Source organism: Bos taurus, chromosome 15, assembly GCF_002263795.3.
Source record: "Bos taurus isolate L1 Dominette 01449 registration number 42190680 breed Hereford chromosome 15, ARS-UCD2.0, whole genome shotgun sequence".
NCBI lineage: Eukaryota > Metazoa > Chordata > Mammalia > Artiodactyla > Bovidae > Bos > Bos taurus.
This window is the reverse complement of record NC_037342.1, coordinates 54,365,104-54,384,134: the sequence shown is the minus strand read 5'-3', so window position 1 is coordinate 54,384,134 and position 19,031 is coordinate 54,365,104. Positions and strand designations below refer to the sequence as shown.

Here is a 19,031-nt window from a genome sequence, read left to right as displayed (position 1 = left end):
CAGACCTGGGTCTGAACCCCAGCCCAGCCACTGGGCCTCTGTGGAGCATGGATGTGCCCTCGATTAGCTTGTCTCTTCTGTAAAGTGAGGATATAGCATCTACTCAGGGAGATAAGGCATCTCCGGCGCCTGTCTCAGACCTGGCACACCATAGGCCCCCTGAGGGCCAGTCTTCCCCTCTCCTGAAATCTTCAAGCACCTCTGAGGCTACAGGCCCAACTGAACCCTTCCACATGCAGCTGGCTCCTCCACGTGAACTTCTTCCTCTGACAGTGCCATCATCCATCTCCAGATTATCTCTCTCCCTCCTGTCTAAGCCCCAGTCAACCACAAGACCGAGGACCTGGGTTCCTTCTTGCAGTGCACACTCATAGACGTGCAGGCAGTTGCACAGGTTTAAATCCTCCAGCTGGGATCCTCATCCTCAATGCAGGGACGGCAACCCCTACTTCCCACTGCCGAGAGAGCCCACTGAGAACCTGAACCTTCCCTTCACATTCAGCGAGGACCCTAAAAGCCCCAAAACACCTTACCAATGACATTAACTTGACTTTGCTTCTCCACTGTCTTCATAGCAATTTTCTTCTTACTTTTCTTAGATTGAGCAGCCCCAGCAAACTGCTTGATTTTTCATTACAGAAACTTCTGGAAAGACGGAGCAACTGTTCAATAAAAACTGTCAGCAGGGTGAGCACCTCTGATTCTTTGAATCTCTACCTGGGAAATCCTTACCCTGATGTTTCTGCCAACAAACCCTGGACTGTTGTATCATGATTCTTGCTCAATGCTATTGATCTTTCCTCCCCATTCTGAGACACTGCCAAAACTTCAAGAGGTGTGTTGGCCCTTATCTTGGTAAAAAACAGACTTTGCCTTATCAACAGGTTGTGTCACTAACATATGAGAGCCAGCACGGACACGACGCATAGTAGATGCTCAGTGAGCATTGTTTCCTTCGCTGTCAGGTACAAACACCCTGCCTACCTCCATAATTGCTTTGGGACAGCAAGAGCATTGCTGTATCTAGAACCTGGGAACCAGGAGAAATTTCCACCCAGAAGGGCCACGGAGATAGGGGCTGGAGACCCAGCTCTCTGGCTCACCGTCACCCCCTGATGGAAGAGGCTCACTGTCTCCCCTTGAGGCTACCCTATGTGCTGCACTGGGCACACTCACCCATCTGCCAAGCAAAACATTGAGGTAGCTGCTGTGACTCCGTGACTTCAGGAAACTGAAGCACAGAGAGGGGAGGGGCCTGTCCAGGTCCGGGGGCTGGTAAACAGCAAAGCCTAGACTGGAGCTCAGACCTGTTTGACTCTTGGTCCCCTAACAGCAACTATGAAATGGTGGCTACCAATGATGGCCTTAGAACCTATGAAAAATACTCCCCCTGTAGCCATTTATGATTCTGGCCTGGCTTCCCTCCAGGGAATTGCCAAAGGTGGTTGTATGGGGACAGTTCTACCAGCTGATTTTTTAGCTTATCAGTCACTTAGTCAGTTCATTGGTCAGTTCAAGGCTGGACGGAGAAATGTGGTGAGAAGGACACGGCCCCTAGTCTAGGGGACCTGAGTGCAGTGAAAACTTGGGACTTGTAAAAAAGGCCCAGATTTGAACTTTGAGGAGGGACGAGCTGAGGAATGCCAAGAGAGCCTGGGAGGGTTCTCACATCCTGAGGATGGAGCAGGAGGACTCGGACCAAGGAAGGACAAGAAAAAGGCACTTTCTCTCCAGAATATTCCAGCCTGTCCCTCGGCAGAGAGAGTATGACCTAGGGTCACTCAGACCCAGTGTGGTCTTGGGCCAGCAGCTCTCTGAGCCTCTGCAAAGTAGAAATAATGAGCCTGGCCTCTTAAGCCTGTATGAGGGTCACAGAGGCAACGTCCTTTGACAGCTCCAGGATGACACACAGTTTCAGTTTTGTCTGCGTTTGCCCCAGATGCACCTGGGCGCTGTCTCCAGGCCCGGTCACCAGGCCTCAGAACTTACTGTCCTCCAGGGGCACCCATCCTCAGTATTACTCTCTCACCTCCCCCTGGTCCCTGAAGAGACACAGACCCCTGAGGAAGCCTCCCTCTGCTGTCTCCTCGCCCTCCCTCTGTGCTCCATAATCACCTGCTGCATTCCATTCCATGACCTCAGGGGAGCTAAATCCCGCACGCCTCCGATGAAAGGTTTGTATGCTGCAACTGAAGATCTCGGATGCTACAATGAAGATCAGAGATTTCCCATGTGCCGCAACTAAGATCCAGCACAGCCAAGAAAATAAATATCTTAAATTCCAAAAAGAGAGAAGGTAAGGCCTCTCCCGGAAACCTGCCACCACACACACTTTGCCTGGGCCGTCAGAGGAACTGGCAGAGAGATAACACAGGACAATGGTTACAACACGGAGGCCCTGGACAAAGGCCCTCTGTGCAGCTGTGTGAGCTGTGCACCGTGAGGTGAAGGGTGCCCTCTGGAATTGTGCGGTGGATGGCAGTCCTGCCTGGAGGCGCATCTGACTCCTAGCTGTTTTCATTTGGCTTGAACAATGCAACAACACTGGCTCACTGAGTGTTTTTAAGCTAGTTGCCAGCATTTAAAAGTCAGGAAATTTCACACAAAACCCCCACTTTTTGTTTTTTCTTGAAAGATTAGCAGATCTGGCCACTTTGGGCCTGCTTTCCCATATGGAAACAGCTGGTCTCAGACGCTGGCCTTTCCTGTGGCAGTTTGCCCTGTGAGAGCCTCTTTGAGCTCATCTGGCTTGCTCCAGGACCCTTCACACTTGCCTGTGGGCATCCCTGCCTGTGACCCACAGCACCCCTGGGAACTGCGGAGTGCTGCGGGACAGGAAGCCAGGGCTGGGTGAGGCAACAAGACCAGAAAAGGCCATGACTTGCCCAGGGTCACCACGGTGGGGGACACAGCTGGTCTCTGCTTCTTCTAGGAGTAAGGATGAAGGTTCCACACATGCTGACAGCTCCATAAGACAGGTGACTGTGGTTTTGGAAGCAAGCAGCTCCCTGCCCTCAGGGAGCTATGAGGGTGTGTGTATGTGTGTGTGTGGTGACAGGGCAAACATCTAACACAGAACCACAGCACGTGCTCACTATGTGACATAAGGAGTTCCAAGACTTTAGAAACATAGTGAAGAGGCTCTAACCTACATTGGAAAGTTCTGGAAGGCTTCCTCAGGGAAGAAACATCAGAGTAAAGGGCAGAAGTATGAAAGTGCAAAGACTGCTCAGGAAACAAGTAGTCCAGGAGGATAGGAGCTCTGGGGTCAAGGTGGGGAGGTGAGGCTGGAGTGGCCAGTCTATGACTGCCCTTGAATGCCGGGCTGGAGGGCTGGGCTTCATCCTGGGCTCAGGGATGAGGTATAACCTGGCCTCCTATGAAGACCTCTGTGCCATTTGGGGGAGAGTTGGAGAGGTCAGGTTGTGGGCCGGGACCAGGGAGAAGGCAGGAGTAAGGAGAAGTGGAGCAGATGGTCATGACGCCTGGGCCAGGTAGGGGCTGTAGGGATGCAGAGTAATGAGCTGATGAACCACAGCCAGGAGGTGGGATGGACAGGATTTGCTGAAAAAGCAGGTGGGTGGGGAGTGCAGGAAGCCAAGGAGCCCTGGGGGCAGGGGAGTGGGGAGTGGGGAGAGGCACAGCTTTTGGTCTGGGTGTACTGCCATGGAAGGTGGGATTGTAGGGTAATGGTGAGCTCAGCCATATGTGAGTCTGGGCTGGTAGGGGAGCTCCCAGAGGAAGAGGCCTAGAGGGCCACGGGCTCCAGGAAAGCCCATGAGAGGACATGGGCCAAAGTCAGTCCTCTGGCTCTCCATCTGGAAGGCACATGTGGAGAGAAGGAAAGAAAAGCCACATGTGGGCAAACTTGGCTTGGAAAGTGAGAAGATCCATCGCATATATGCCCTACAGAGCGAAAGGAGGAACCCATCCTGGAACCATGTTCAGATGCCAAGGTTAAGGTGACAGAGCAGTGTCACAAAGGAGTCTGAATGTTTCTGGAAAACCTACCAACCTCCAGCACTCACACACCCACAGCCTGAGCCTGGGGAGGCAAATATTCACAGCAGCAGACACTGGGCAATGCATCTGTCACAATGATGGCAGGTACCTCCCTCCAAAAGTGTTTATAGGAGGAGGCCAGCCTCATGGTCAACCCCACCTCCAGCCCTTCCTACCTCCTAGATTTCCTTGGGCTCCCTCAGCCTGCTGGCTTCCCCGCCTAGCTCCTGCAGCCCACGCCAGCTCCCTCTCCCTCCACCACCACTCCCCCTCCTGGTTCAGTTCCCTCAGCCCTTTCTCTGGGATGCCAGGCTGGTCACCCGCCTGCATCGTTTACATCCCCCTCCTATCTGCCTGATAAGCCAGTGGACTACCCCCAGGCAGAGGCTCTCCTTTCCTGGGTCCTGATGGACTACAGCAGACCCCTGTTGAAACCCTCTGGATCAGAAGCCTTTGAGTTCAAATATTTGTTTGCTACATTGTAGCCATGACCTTGGGCAGTTTATTTAGCCTGTCTAAGCCTCAGCTCCCCTCTCTGGGCACACAGCATTTGTGGTAGGATTAAAGAAGACCATCCTGCCTGGTACACTGTGGTCTTCAACAATGGTTAACCACCCTTCCACCCCATCGGCAGCACGTGAGTCCAGATGCCTCAGCATCCAGGAGATCAAGGCCACCCTAGTGAACATTCTTCTGTAACTCCAGTAGAAGCCTGCCATTCCCCAAATTCATCCTGTTCTTTTCCACCTCTCTGCCTTCGCACATGTTATACCCTCAGCCTGGCTTCCCAAGGTGTCCTACCTTCTCAGAAAACCACTTCTCATCTTGCAAGGGCTCAGCTTAAAAACATGATTGTTGAACTGAGCTAAACCGGAGGAGGGAGAAGAGAAAGCCAGAGCGTGGGGGTCTGGGGAAGCAGGGGCTGTGGTGTGGGCCTGGGGTGGGGTCGGGGAGCGTGGGGCTCCAAGGGGCTGCAGTGCCTCATGTGACCCCATGGGGCTTCTGTACAGTGGGGGCGGGGGGAGGTTGGAATCAAAGACAGGAAGCGGGGTCAGGTCTCAGGCTTTGGCCTTGGCTTTCCTCTTTGGGAAATTCCTCCTAGCAGGACCCTTGGGTGGTCCGTTGGGAAGACAATAACACGCTGCAGGCCTCCAGCTGTTGCTTTTTTCTGGTGGTTTCCAAGCTGGGTCACAGACCCTGCACTGGGACTTTCTATTCCCGATTCTGACCCCGACTACCCCATCTAGACCCAAGATGACCCTTAAAATAGAGATGAAGGCAGAGAGAAGGGAGGGTGAGCCCTGAGCCTGCAGGGAATGCAGGCCGGCCTCCTTAGCCCTAAAACACAGAGTCTGAGGCTCAGAGACATTCAGGCATTGGCCCAGGCCACACCCTGTCCACCAACCATGAGTCCTGGCTCATCTCTCTCTGTGCTTACGTTTACTCCCAAGCACCTCACTGTAGCCCCATCTCATTCCTTATCATGAATCTCCAGTCCTCAACAAAGTAGGCTTTCAAAGCAGGTTGGAAGAGGGAAGGAATGTCATGGGGGTGGGGGTGGGGGTGGGGGGGGTGGGGTGGGAGCATGAGGAAGAAAAAGAACAGCTTCTGGGCTGCACCTTCCCCAATACCTGACCTCTGCCCAGCCTGTGCAGAGTTCTGGGGCTTCAGGAATGGATCAAGTCAGGCCCCATTCCCAGGGAGCTCCCAGGCTGGAGAGGTGGGCCTTGCTGTCCATCACTCCAAACGTTAGCACTTAGGGCTCTGGACTGCAGCCCAGAAGGGGTAGCAGGAGCCAAGTTTATCTTCTCTCTACCCACAGGATGGGCCCAGACTTGCACCCTGGAGATAGCCAAGCCCCTGCCCCATACAAGAGGGCTCTTCCCTCCAGAGACAGAAAGCTGAGCTTCTCAGCAGTGGAAGGGACCAAGCGACCACCTCAGCCAACCCCTACCATCAACTGCACAGATGGAGAAAGTGAATCCCAGAGAGAGACAGACGCAGACTGGGGAGTAGATACCTGGCACCCGAATGTGGGGTCTAAGCAAGCTCGCCATGTGTTTCCCAGCTGCCTGATATGTGGCCCAGAGGACACGGCCCGGCCTGGGAGGAATAACTCTCCTGCCCCCTCTGCAGTCACTAGCTCCCAGACAACAGCTTGCTTTGTCTGGAGCCAGTGGAGAAGTGCCCAAGGTGGGTGGAGACTCGCCAGCGTGGGGTGTGTGGAGGGAAGAGGAAACCCCGAAGGCAAGGGGACAGAAGGGAAAGGGCTTTGGCATCCGGCTGATCTGGTTCTGGCCCCCCACTCTGCTGCTTGCTTGCTGGGTGACCTTGGATGTGTCACTTACCCTCTGTAAGCATGTGTTTCCTCACATATTAAAAAAAAGGGTGAGAGTGTGCATTCTCATCAGGCCAGTGATGCAGAGCTGCAGTGTGAACCTGGTTCTTTCCCTTGCCCTGCCTCCTACCCTGGGTTGGCCCACATTTGAACCTAGGACTGGAGAGAACAACACAAACACCACCAGGAAACTCCCTGCAGAGGGAGGGTCAAACAGCGTATGGGAGAGAGGTTACTTCCAACTGGGAGGATCAGTCAGGGAGGCTTCCTGGAAGAGGTGGCATTTGGAAGAGTTAGAAAACAAGGCAGATTTCACCAGAATGGGATTGTGGGCAGGTGCCTTCCTTTGGGTAGAGGGAAAGCTGAGCAAAGGTGCAGAGAAGGGAAAGTGGCTTCTCTGAATCACAAAAGTAGGAATGGCCTGGGGAGGTCATTTTTCTCAAGCACCTCCCCCACAGACCGGGACGCTCTGCCTGTTGCCTAAAAGCACATGGTGAGTTGGTGGGGCTTCACTGAGGGCCAGTTTTGACCCTGGTTCCTCTCTATGCTGTTTGCTCCTGGCTGGGACTGCTGGCCCCTCTCCCTCGGGCGAGCTGGGTGTGGGTCTCTTCCCAGGCTCTTTGTCCTGCCCGCAACCCTCAGACCAGAAAGAGGGCATGGAGGAAGCCTGGCCTCAGCTCAGATTAGGGCTCAGGAAGGGAGGTCAGAGGTGGCTTCTGGTGGCTCAGTGGTCAGATGCTGGGGTCAGCCTCCCTCCCGCTGTATGTGTGGGAAGTGAAGGACCAGCCAGAGAACATTCCAGAACCAAGCCCTGCTGGCATCAGAATAACAATTGAGGAACAGGTGCAGTACAACCAAAGTCTCTAGTTTCTTCCCATTCCCATAGGATCACCAGGATCCCACAGCTTGCCAAGGCTGACTGAGACCTGGTTTGTTGGTGGCCCATCTCCAAACCAACTCACCTGAATCTGACCTCGTTGTCATTTCTCCTGTGAGGCCCTCAGAGGACGCTCCAACCCCACCCTTCCTTCCACACCACAGTCCCCAAGTCGGGGCTGCAACACAGCCGCGTCTGCCTGCTCGACCCAGGAAGCCCACACGTCCCCTCCCTCTGGATGCAAGTCAGGCCTTGTCTGAGTGGGTGAGAGGCACACAGACAGCTGCAGCGAGGCCAGAGGTGATCACCACAGGGTGTCTAGCCCGAGCGTAACCCTGTCTGAAGATCCTTTGTTTCTTCTACCTCCCTCTTCCTGCCCCAGACACTGGGCGCTCCTGTTCCCAGAACCACCGCCCTCTCCAAACGGTGCTTCCATCACTCTCTGGTCTCAGCTTCTCTTCTCAAGGTTTCAAGACACCTTCCCACCTGCCTTCTCCACACCCCAACACCCAAGGTCTCTGCTGGTCTCTCTCTGATTCCACTTCTCAGCTTTCTGATGCAGTCTGCTCTCCCCTGATCTCTGTTGTCAGTTTTCCCTCTCTCTGTCTCTGCCTCTCTTTATTTCTCTGGTCTCTTCTGGAGCCTCTGTCTCCCGCACGCTGCAGCTGACACCTGTTGATCTTTGTCTTCTCCTGCCATCTCTGGCCTCTGTCTTCGCCTTTGTCCAACTCTGAGTGTCTCTGGACTTGCTGGATCTCTGACTATATACTTCTGTCTCTATTTTTGTCTGCTTTGTCTGTCTCTATCTTTGCCTGCTTCAGAGAGGGAACAGGACATGGGGAGTAACGGGGCCTGCCCTTCCATTGCTCTTTAGGTCTCTCTGTCTCAGCAGGGAGGTTAAGCTGGCTGCCCTGCCTCCAGCTGAGTAAACAGCAACACTTCTTACCTCTCTGGTCCTTCAATCCTTCATTCAACACACCCTCACTAGATCTGGCCATATGCCTGGCTCTATGTAGGGAACTGGGAGCCCCTACTCCCCCGACCCCAGTGCACATATGTTAGCTCTCCCCCTTCACCCTGGGAACATGGCCCCCAGACTCCCTACCCCTTTCTTACTTTGTCCAGACTTACCTATCCTGGGTGCCATGACTTCTGGAGTGGGGTGGTGAGTTTCAGCCCCTATTCCAATTACAGGACTGGATTTTAGCAGGAGAGAGGCAGTGAGAGCTTACAGGAGCTCCCGGAGACAGCAGCTGGGGAGCCGCAGTGGGGATGCGCCAGTGTGCGGATTCCAGCCACTGGGTCGACCGATGCTTCTTGAGCCACGCTGGACAGCAGCCCCCTCTCCAGGTGGGTAAGGAAGTCCTGCTCAGACTTGACCTTGCCCGCCAAGGGCTTATCTCCTTTAGTCACTTGTTCCTACTCTCTGTCTCTTTCTCTGAATCCCTCTGATTTCTGTCTGTGGCAGCCCAGGACCAGGGTTGTGGAGGAGGCTGGGTTTGTTTAGATACAACCCCTCTGGTGGGAGGAGGCTGCTGACGAGCCTTCCCTCAGCCTGTTCCTTCCCAGCTTCTTGGTGTGGCATTTCCCTTGGACATTTTCTCCTACTAGTGGTGGAGAGATGGGGGGTGGAGGGAATGTGGACAGCCCCTCCCAGCCCTGGGGTCATTCAGTCCTGATTTTCCAGTTTCCTCTCAGCACTCACTCTGAGCCTCCTCCCTCATCAAACTCTTATCTCAGTTACAGAACTTTTTTTACCCTTCACGAGCCCCATATAAGGCCATTTCTCCCACAGTCCTCCTTCACTGAACCTCTGTCTCCCTCAAGCTCTGTTCCCCTCTCACTGAACCCCTATCTCTTCTCTGAGCTCCACAGATCCAGAGCAAGGAGGGACCCCATCCACTGGGAATCACAGTGGCCAGCCCTTGGGAGATGGGGAATCATGGCAGCAGCTCCATAAAGTATGACCATCTCAGTGGAGGGTGGGGTTGGAGAGCAGAAGAGCATATAAGAGGTCCCCAGAGTCTTTTGGATTGAAGACTGAAGATGGAGGCCTTGGAGCCAGACAGACCCGAGTCCTGTCTCAGCTTTGTCATTCCATGGTCAAGTGACTTTAGGCAAGTCCCTGCACCTCTCTGAGCATCAGCTGCCTCCTCTATAAAGAAGGACTGATAGTCCTCACTCGCAGGGCCACTGTGCAAATTCAGTGCAGGAAAGAACCGAAGCCTGAGGTCCGGAGCTCAGGGAAGGGAGTGGCAGAGGTGGGACTCAGAACAGGGCAGGGAAAGGGAAAGTGAACCTGGGTTGCCTCTTCTGCCTTGCTCAGCACTTTTATATGTGAGGCCCCACTGGCCCCTCCTAATGACCTTTCGGGCCATTTTCCCCCCATTTTACAGATGAGGCATTGAGTCTCAGTAACCACCCAGAGGTCACCTGGCTAGGAGGTGGTGGGGTCTTGCCTTGAACCTCTGATGCTAGGAACCAGGTTTTTTCCTCCGCCCAGGCTGCATTTTCTGAGGAAGACCTCTGCTGCTGCTGCTGCTACTGCTAAGTCGCTTCAGTCGTGTCCGACTCTGTGCGACATCCAAATCCAAGATACAGAAGTGAACCCAACCCAGTTCCAAGAATAGAGTCTTTGCATGTTACAAGGATGTGGATTGGAGTCCAGCTTTTGGAGTGCAACAACAGAGAGATGCACATGAGCCCCACTTGGTTCCTAGTGGCATAAGGGATGCTAGAAGGAAGTGGGGAGTATCTGAAACAATCACAGCAGCCTGGCACATAGTAGGCCCTTGACAGATACTTGTAGTGTGAGTGAGTCTCTGAGAGATCAGAAATGGGAATGCAGGACCACCACCCAGGAAGAGGTCAACAACTGGCTTCAGTTGATAGGAAGTTCAGTTCAGTTCAGTTGCTCAGTCGTGTCTCACTCTTTGCGACCCCATGAATCGCAGCACGCCAGGCCTCCCTGTCCATCACCAACTCCCGGAGTTCATTCAAACTCACGTCCATTGAGTCGGTGATGCCATCCAGCCATCTCATCCTCTGTCGTCCCCTTCTCCTCTTGCCCCCAATCCCTCCCAGCATCAGAGTCTTTTCCAATGAGTCACCTTTTCTCATGAGGTGGCCAAAGTACTGGAGTTTCAGCTTTAGTATCATTCCTTCCAAAGAACACCCAGGGCTGATCTCCTTTAGGATGGACTGGTTGGATCTTCTTGCAGTCCAAGGAACTCTCAAGAGTCTCCAACACCACAGTTCAAAAGCATCAATTCTTGAAACCAGACCCCAATTCTGTTTGAGAAAGCCAAACTGGCTTTCCCTCTCTAAATCCTTCAGACAGGCACTGTGAGTCCTCACAGAGATTGGCAGAGGTGCAGCCTCCCAGACTCCAAACTGCAGGCATGTGGTTGAGAGAGGAAAGGTCCCTTTTAACTTTCTGGAAGCTCACTACACCCACTGTGGCTCCAGAGCCTGCGGAAGCTCTGTACATGGAATGATGTTGGGACCGGCTTGGCTGGCTAAGTTCATTTCACCAATCTCTGAGTCTAAGCATGCACAGCACCTGACAGGGCACAGAACATACAGTAACCTCAGGCATGAGCAACCTTCATATATCACTTCAGCCTCCCCAGGCTGACCCAGGTCCAAGAATATTCCTGAATTCAGCTGTGGAATTAGAGGATGAGTCCAATCTCCAGGACCTTCTGGGAGTTAGGCTAACAGGCCTTCAGATAACTCTTGGACTAATCCAGCAGTGAGGTTTCCATTTTTGGTGGCCCAGGCTTAAGGTTCAACCAACCTGGTTTGCACCCCACCATTGCCACTTACCATCATGGTGTTTGCTAAGCCCTGTACATTTCACAGGGCCCTAGGATGTGCATGGATTGCAACACCATCTGTGGATACACACAGTTTGCAAAGCTTGATGCCTTTTTAGAGTCCCATGCTGGTGGCAAAGCCTGGTGCAGTTTACAGAACTCTGCAGCTTTCAGGGCCCCATGATGTTTGCACAGTCCTGCATCTTGTGTCGAGTCAGATGCTGCTTGTGAAACTCCAAGCCATCTGCAGAACCCAAGCTCTTTTGCAAACCAGGCAAGACAGGGGACTCTTCATTTTGTAGAACTATCTGAATTTGGAGACAAGGGGAGAGCCCCAGGCTTCAGCCTTAAGACCTCAGTTCTGGCCCCAGCTCTGTAATAACATTTCTGTGGGACTTGGAGCAAGCCCTTTCTCTTCCCTGAGCCTCAGTCTTCTCATCTGTTAAATGGAGATGCTGATATCAAATGACCCAACCTCAGGACTGTTCTGAGGATCACTGAGAAAGTGTCCAGAAGATGGAGGTCAGGGCAGGGCACTGGGGGAAGGGGAAGAGTGGCAGAGTCTCCTTCCTTAAAAAGGCCCTAAATTGCCACATCAGCACTGCTGTTCCCACTTCCCTCTGGCCTGGCAGCCAGGGAGCGGATATCTATAAATGAGCCCTTGGCCAGGCAGATGAGCAATGGCCTCTGTCAGAGCCTCAGTCATCCTTACCCCCAGATGCTGTGCGGGGATCAGAGCCCAAGCTGTGTCCACATGATCCCATGTATGGCTCATTAGATCTGCCCAAGGGAGGCAGTATCATACTGACTTCAGCCATGAGGACTCTGATACTCAGAGAGGCCATGTGACTTGCCCAGGGCTACATGTCGAGGATACTTCCAGACTGGGGTCTGAGCCAAGGACAGCAAGGATGGCACTCAGAAGGTCAGAGCCTAGCAGGAACTTGGAGCTCATTTAATTCAATCCCTCACTTTTTCAGATTGGGAGACTGAGGCCAGGAGACCAGCAGGTTCTGCTGCGTTGTGACCACGGGGAAGTCACAGTCTCTCCCTGGGCTTTGATATCTCCCTGTGGTGGAAGAGAAACAGACCCCCCTCCTGCCAAGGGTTCAGGACTTCCCCACCTTTGCTGGCATGGCTCCTGGATCAGAACACAGCAAATTTCCCAACTGGGTGAGAAGACAGGTCTGCAGGCAGGTAAGCATCCAGCCTGGCCCCTTAGCCCTACCCCCTTGGCTCAACACAGCCACTGGCTCCTCCAGCCCACCTAGCCCTGTGCAGCCCTGGCTGTGCTTTCTGCAGCTTAAACCTGGCCTGGAATTTCTTCCTGGAGAAGCCTGTTTGCCCTAACAGCAGCCTTCCCCTGCGGCCAACTGCCGCTACCTCTCACCAGCCTCTCCCTCCAGCCTGGAGAGAATATGTGCCCAGACAGAGCATGAGTGTGGCAACAGATGGTTTCATCCTGACCCAGTAAGAAGATCTCTGAGGCTCAGTTTCCTCATCTGTAGAGATGACGGGAAACCTCCCAGCAGGGCTGCACTAAACCCAACCATCTCACTGTCTTCAACAATATGTGCGCAGCTCTCCCAGGAGACTGTGAACTCTCCAGAGACCTAGCTGGGTGATCTCAGGTTGGTCTCCTGCCGTCTCTGATTCTCGGTGCCCTTGTCTGTGAAATACTTTCCCAGGGCTGTCCAAGGGCTCAGATGAGTTGATGGATTAGTGCTCACTAAGTCTGAGAGCTGAGCAGACACAAGCCATCATTAATATGGTGATGATGGTAATGGTGATGACTCTTGTAATTCTGGAGGTGGAGGATGAGGAAGAAGTAAATCAGGTGCATGCCAGGGCAGTCCAACCTCACTGACAACCCCATGGGACTCAATTACCTCTGAGGTGGGAGGGAGTTCAAGGGCGAATTTGGGGCTCCCAGGCCGGTGGGTGGCCTGTTGTTCTGTGGGTGCACAGGGTCCAGACTGGGCACTGGCTGGTCTGTGGCTCCCATCCCTGACTCTAACTAACATCCTGGCTTTGGTTAGGTATTATTTCCTGCCTGGTTCTAGGTTTCCTTATTATAAAGTGGTCATCCTGGGTCTCTTCCTGCTCTGCCCCATCTTTGGGGAAGGAACATGTGAGCTAATGGATGTACCACTGCTTTTGTAAAGTGTCAAGTGTGGGACATGAGAGATTACAGTTATTAATAATTTGACTTCTGGGAGAGAGGACACATGGGTGGGGGTGCAGCGGAGACAGAGGGGAGCAAGCCTTTGCCCCTGGCTGCAAGCGCCCCAGTGCCCTGCAGACTTCATAACACTGCCCCCTGAGGTCCAGAGAGGAGATCTGCACCCCTGGCTCTTTTTTAAGACTCCAGTCGTGGGGCGCAGGGCGTGGGGAGGAGGGGGTTGGAAGGGAGACTGTCAGAGGAGGCTGAAGTGGACAGGCCAAGGGAGCCCAGTAGGTGCAGTCACTGCCTGTTCCCCTTCTCTCCCTCCCCTCCACACTCGTCTCTCAAACCAGCCTACTTCTTCCCGTTCTGCTGTCACTGCCCTGGTGCTGGCCACTAGCAGCTCTGGCCTGGGCAGTGTCCCAGCCTCTTCCCCGTCTCCAGTCTCCATCTTGCTGTGAGCCAGGGGGAACTTTCCAGCCCTTAAATCTGACCATGCCCCTCCCTGCTTCAAACTCTGCCCTGGCCCACACCCTGGGGCCCTCAGGATCAACCTCTCTCTGAGCCTGATGTGGATGCCTACTCCTCCTCTGTCTTCTGCCAGATTAGGAGTTCCACTTGTAATGAGAGGAAATTGTGGGTGGACAAGAACAAGGCTCTGGGGCAGGAGTACTGGTTTTTCCCACTTGGTAGCTGTGTCACTTAATTTTTTTGGGGGGGAGGGGTGTGGTTGTTGTTTTCAGTCGCTCAGTCGTGTCCGACTCTTTTGCAGCACACCAGGCTTCCCTGTCCTTCACCATCTCCCAGAGCTTGCTCAAACTCATGTCCATTGAGTCGGTGATGCCATCCAACCATCTCGTCCTCTGTTGTCCCCTTTTCCTCCTGCCCTCAATCTTTCCCAGGATCAGGGTCTTTTCCAATGAGTCAGTTCTTTGCATTGGGTGGCCAAAGTATTGGAACTTCAGCTTCAGCACCAGTCTTTCCAATGAATATTCAGGGTTGATTTCCTTTAGGATGGACTGGTTTGATCTCCTTGCAGTCCAAGGGACTCTAAAGAGTCTTCTCCAACACCACAATTCGAAAGCATCAATTCTTTGCCGCTTGGTCCAACTCTCACATCCATACATGACTACTGGAAAAACCATAGCCTTCTGTGTGTGTGGTTACATATCTAAAACATTAAATTTACCATATTAAACATTTAAGTTTATGGTTTAGTGACATCAAGTACATTTGCACTGTGGTAGAACCACCACCATCCATCTCCAGAATTTCTTCACCCTCTTCCAAGAACACAAGAGAAGACTCTACACATGGACATCACCAGATGGTCAACACTGAAATCAGATTGATTATATTCTTTGCAGTCAAAGATGGAGAAGCTCTATACAGTCAGCAAAAATAAGACTGACTATGGCTCAGATCATGAACTCCTTATTGCAAAATTCAGATTTAAACTGAATAAAGTAGGGAAAGTCACTAGACCATTCAGGTATGACCTAAATCAAATCACTTACAATTATACAGTGGAAGTGACAAATAGATTCAAGGGATTAGATCTGATAGACAGAATACCTGAAGAACTATGGATGGAGATTTATGACATCTTACAGGAGGCGGTGATCAAGACCATCCCCAAGAAAAAGAAATGCAAAAAGTCAAAATGGTGTCTAATGAGGCCTTACAAATAGCTGAAAAAGAGAAGCTAAAGGCAAAGGAGAAAAGGAAAGTTATACCCACTTGAATGCAGAATTCCAAAGAGAAGCAATGAGAGATAAGAAAGCCTTCCTCAGTGATCAGTGCAAAGAAAAGCAGGAAAACAACAGAATGGGAAAGACTACAGATCTCTTCAAGAAAATTAGAGCTACCAAGGGAACATTTCATGCAAATGTGGGCACAATAAAGGACAGAAATGGTATGGACCAACCAGAAGCAGAAGATATTAAGAAGAGGTGGCAAGAATACACAGAAGAACTGTACAAAGAAGATCTTCATGACCCAGATAGCCACGATGGTATGATCACCCACCTAGAGCCAGACATCCTAGAATGTGAAGTCAAGTGGGCCTTAGGAAGAATCACTGCAAACAAAGCTAGTGGAGGTGATGGAATTCCAGTTGAGCTATTTCAAATCCTAAAAGATGATGCTGTGAAAGTGCTGCACTCAATAAGCCAGCAAATTTGGAAAACTCAGCAGTTTTCCACAGGACTGGAAATCGTCAGTTTGCATTCAATCCCAAAGAAAGGCAATGACAAAGAATGTTTAAACTACTGCACAGTTGCACTCATCTAGCAAAGTAATGCTCAAAATTCTCCAAGTGAGGCTTCAACAGTATGTGAACCGTGAACTTCCAGATGTTCAAGCTGGATTTAAAAAAGGCAGAGGAGGAACCGGAGAGCAAATTACCAACATCCGTTGGATCATCAAAAAAGCAAGAGAATTTCAGAAAAACATCTACTTCTGCTTTATTGACTACGTCAAAACCTTTGACTGTGTTTGGTCACAGCAAACTATGGAAAATTCTTAAAGAGACAGGAATACCATTGGTTGGTTGGGAACATTGGTTCCTGTTAACATTGGTTAACCAGTGATAATGCTACATGTCCTACACTATATAGGTTAGTGTTGTGCAATGAGGTCTGAGGTACATGTGCAAGTGATGTCCCAGTCCCACAGGCCAGGAGCGTGTGGTGAGACACGAACCATCACCACACTTTCCCTCACCTGAGGAGGCTTTCACAGCATTTCACACTTACTTCTGATGTGACAGATACTACAGCCCCCTCACTGTAGAGAGTGGTGCAGGGGTGCTCCTGACATGACCACTAACCATAAATTCTCTACCTGAGCGGACTGTGACAGCAGTGTATGTGTCCCTCAGACATGGCTGATACCACCCGCCTCCTCACCAGTGGAGGCCGTCACAGCAGTTCAAGGGTACCTCAGAGGTGACTGGTCACACAGGTCCCCTTTCCTGAGGAGACAGTGACAGTGACGCACTTGTGCTTAAGACCTGACCACCAGGCGCATATCCCCTCGTGTGACCAGCTGCCACAGTACCTGCACCTCACTTGTGGCCAACAGCACAAGCCGCTTCACCAGAGGAAGCTGTCCCCCTGCAGAGGGGAAGACATCTGGGGGGTGGCCTCTCAGTGACTATGGTGGTGATAATATAGAAAAAGTATATATAATATATAATATAGATAATATAGAAAACTTCTTCACAGCACTTCATGGCTTACAAAGAACTCTCTCCTAGAGTGTCTCACTAAACCTTCACTCCAGCCAATATAGCCGCTACTGTTACCTACTATTCATGAAGGGGAGACAAAGAGAGAAGTGACGTCATTGCCCAAATGGAGGAGCTGGGATTCGAACTCAAGAGTGTGGCCCCCAAAGCCAATGGCACACTGCCTCCTGGTGGAAGAAACGATGGTGACAGTGATGAGTGTGCCGGAGGCCCCAGTGATGGCCCTGGATTCTGGACTCTCCTCCCCAGCACTCCAGGAGCCTCCTGCCCACACCAAGAGGCAGCCCAGTCTCTCCCCCAATGTATTTATAACTTCCCTTTCCTCCTTGGCACCTTCTTTTTCCAGCCTTTTGGATCTGTCGAAGCCTGACGCCAGGGAAGGTGAGGAGCAGTAGGAGCGAGATGGAGATAGACAGAGCGTCACTGACAACTTGCCAGGGCAGAGTGGCTTAGGCAGCTGGCCTCCACTGGGTGTGGGAGCAGGGCGGGGAGGAATTCAGAGGGCCAGGCTGTCTTCTGTTTGGAGCTCAAAAATATTCCTGAGATGGGACATCCCTGATGGTCCGGTGGTTAAGACTCCACCCTTCTACTGTAGGGAGCACAGGTTCAGTCCTTGGTAAGGGAAATGAGATCTTATATGCCACACAGTGTGGCCACAAAACTAAATAAAATAATTTTTTAATAAAAAGTAAAGGAACTATAAATTAAAAAAAAATATTCCTGAGATACATGGACTCCTCCTGGAGACGTTTCTGGACCACCCCACCCGCTTCCTCAGATGGAAGAGACCTGGACTGGGAATGTTATGGGCCTGCCCACAGTCCCGGAGAGAGGCAGGGTCGGGGAACCTGGGTGGAAGGTGCTTCTGACGACTGCTGGCCCCCTTCGCCTCTTCTCACCCTGCACCTCACCAGTACAGAGCTTGCACAGAACAGACTCCCGTTCAACAGAAGAGGAAATAGAACCTCAGAGAGCTCCAAGCCAGGCTTGAACCCAAATTGGTCTGCCCCCAGCGTCTGAGCACATATCCACTCTATGGCATCTCAGACTCATTCGATGGAGAACAAACTCCGTCTAAGAAAGACAGAGTGAGAGAAGCCAAGGAGAGAGAGAGTGGACATTTGGGAAACTGAGTAGCTCTCTGCTCTGTAACACCTGTTCCTCTAGCTTCAAAACTCTCCAAAGTTGCCCACACCCCATCCTCTGGCCAATAGCACAGTTTACAATTACATGGAGATGTTTTCACAAACTTTTTCTCCTTTGTGTGGTTGGTTGGCTCAGAGGCTAGACTAAGAATTAGCAAACCTGAGATCTCGATTATGCCTTGACCTTGTGAACTGGGCAATTCCTCTCGCCTCTGTACCTCAGTTTCCTCGCCTGTCACGTGGGGTTCTGAATTGCTGTTCAATTGGTGGGAAAGCCTCCATAGACCACAGAGTTCTGTGCCCCAGTGAGGACTATTAATATTGTTGTTCTCATATCAGCAAAGCCCAGTGGTAGCTGCTAACCAGCCACTTGGGAGTCCCCAGAAAAGCAATACACAGGGCCCTGATAGAAGGAGGCCTCAGGGGACAGGACCCCAGCAGGCTAGGGATGAGGGCTTAGGGGTCTAATGAATCCAGTTTCAGCCCCAGCCTGGTTCTCCCTACTGAGGTGACACTGGCCTGGGGAGAGGAAGGGCCAGCTGGAGTGGCCTGAGCTACAGGTGAGCTGAGCCCCCCTCATGTAGACTTGGTGGCTACAAGGAAGTGCCCAGAGCCTGTCAGAGCCCAAGGAGGGACAAGGCTCTGGAAGGACATGGTTTAAGGGGGCAGACAGTCAGGGACCTTCATCCCACAATGAAAGGGGCTCCAGGAGAAGGGAAATGGGCTAAACTCTTTCTGCCTCAACTTATAGCATTGCAGGCTGACTTCCCAGTTGGTGCTAGTGTAAAGAACCTGCCTGCCAATGCAGGAGACGTAAGAGACGTGGGTTCGATCCCTGATTTGGGAAGATCCCCTTGAGGAGGGCATGGCAACCTGCTCCAGTACTCTTGCCTGGAGAATCCCATGAACAGAGGAGCCTGGTGGGCTACATACAGTCCATGAGGTTGTGAAGAATAGGACATGGTTGAAGCTATTGGGCATGCAGGCTGGCTGCTGACTCACTGACTGTATGACTATGGCCAGGCACAGCCCCTCTCTAGGCCTCCTCCTCCCTATTAGCAACAGTAAGGGAGCAGGGCCAGAAGCTTTCACAGAATCAAGGGTCTGATTCTGCAGGACGCTGGAGGGAAAGCCCTGGTGGTGGTCAGAACAACTCTATGGAAACACTGAGAAGCGAGGTGCTGGGCCCCATGGAGATGCTGGTTTTACAGGAGATGAGCTGGCTCAGTCTCCAGCCTCAAGAAAGCGGCAGGCTAGTGAGGGAAACATGAATGATCCAGGCTGTCAGACAGGGGTGCTTCAGTGCCTCTTCCATGGTGGACTCTTGGGAGCCGTGGGCAGGGAGTCGGGCATCTGACTTTCACCTCTTTGTGTGACCTTGATTGAGCAAGTCAAGCTCCCTTCTCTGAGTTACTTTATTGGATAAATGAGGGGAGG

General features: G+C 52.1%; 1 protein-coding gene across 1 annotated transcript in view; it reads right to left on the bottom strand.

Annotated features, from left to right (window-relative positions):
• The window catches only part of SLCO2B1 (solute carrier organic anion transporter family member 2B1), a 52,447-nt gene extending 43,826 nt beyond the window's left edge, over nt 1-8,621 (bottom strand). Inside the window, 1 exon segment of the mRNA NM_174843.2 lies at nt 8,349-8,621. Within this exon segment, the coding sequence (NP_777268.2) occupies nt 8,349-8,364 (16 nt within the window). The 5' untranslated portion in view covers nt 8,365-8,621.
• Nucleotides 8,622-19,031: the final 10,410 nt, after the last annotated feature.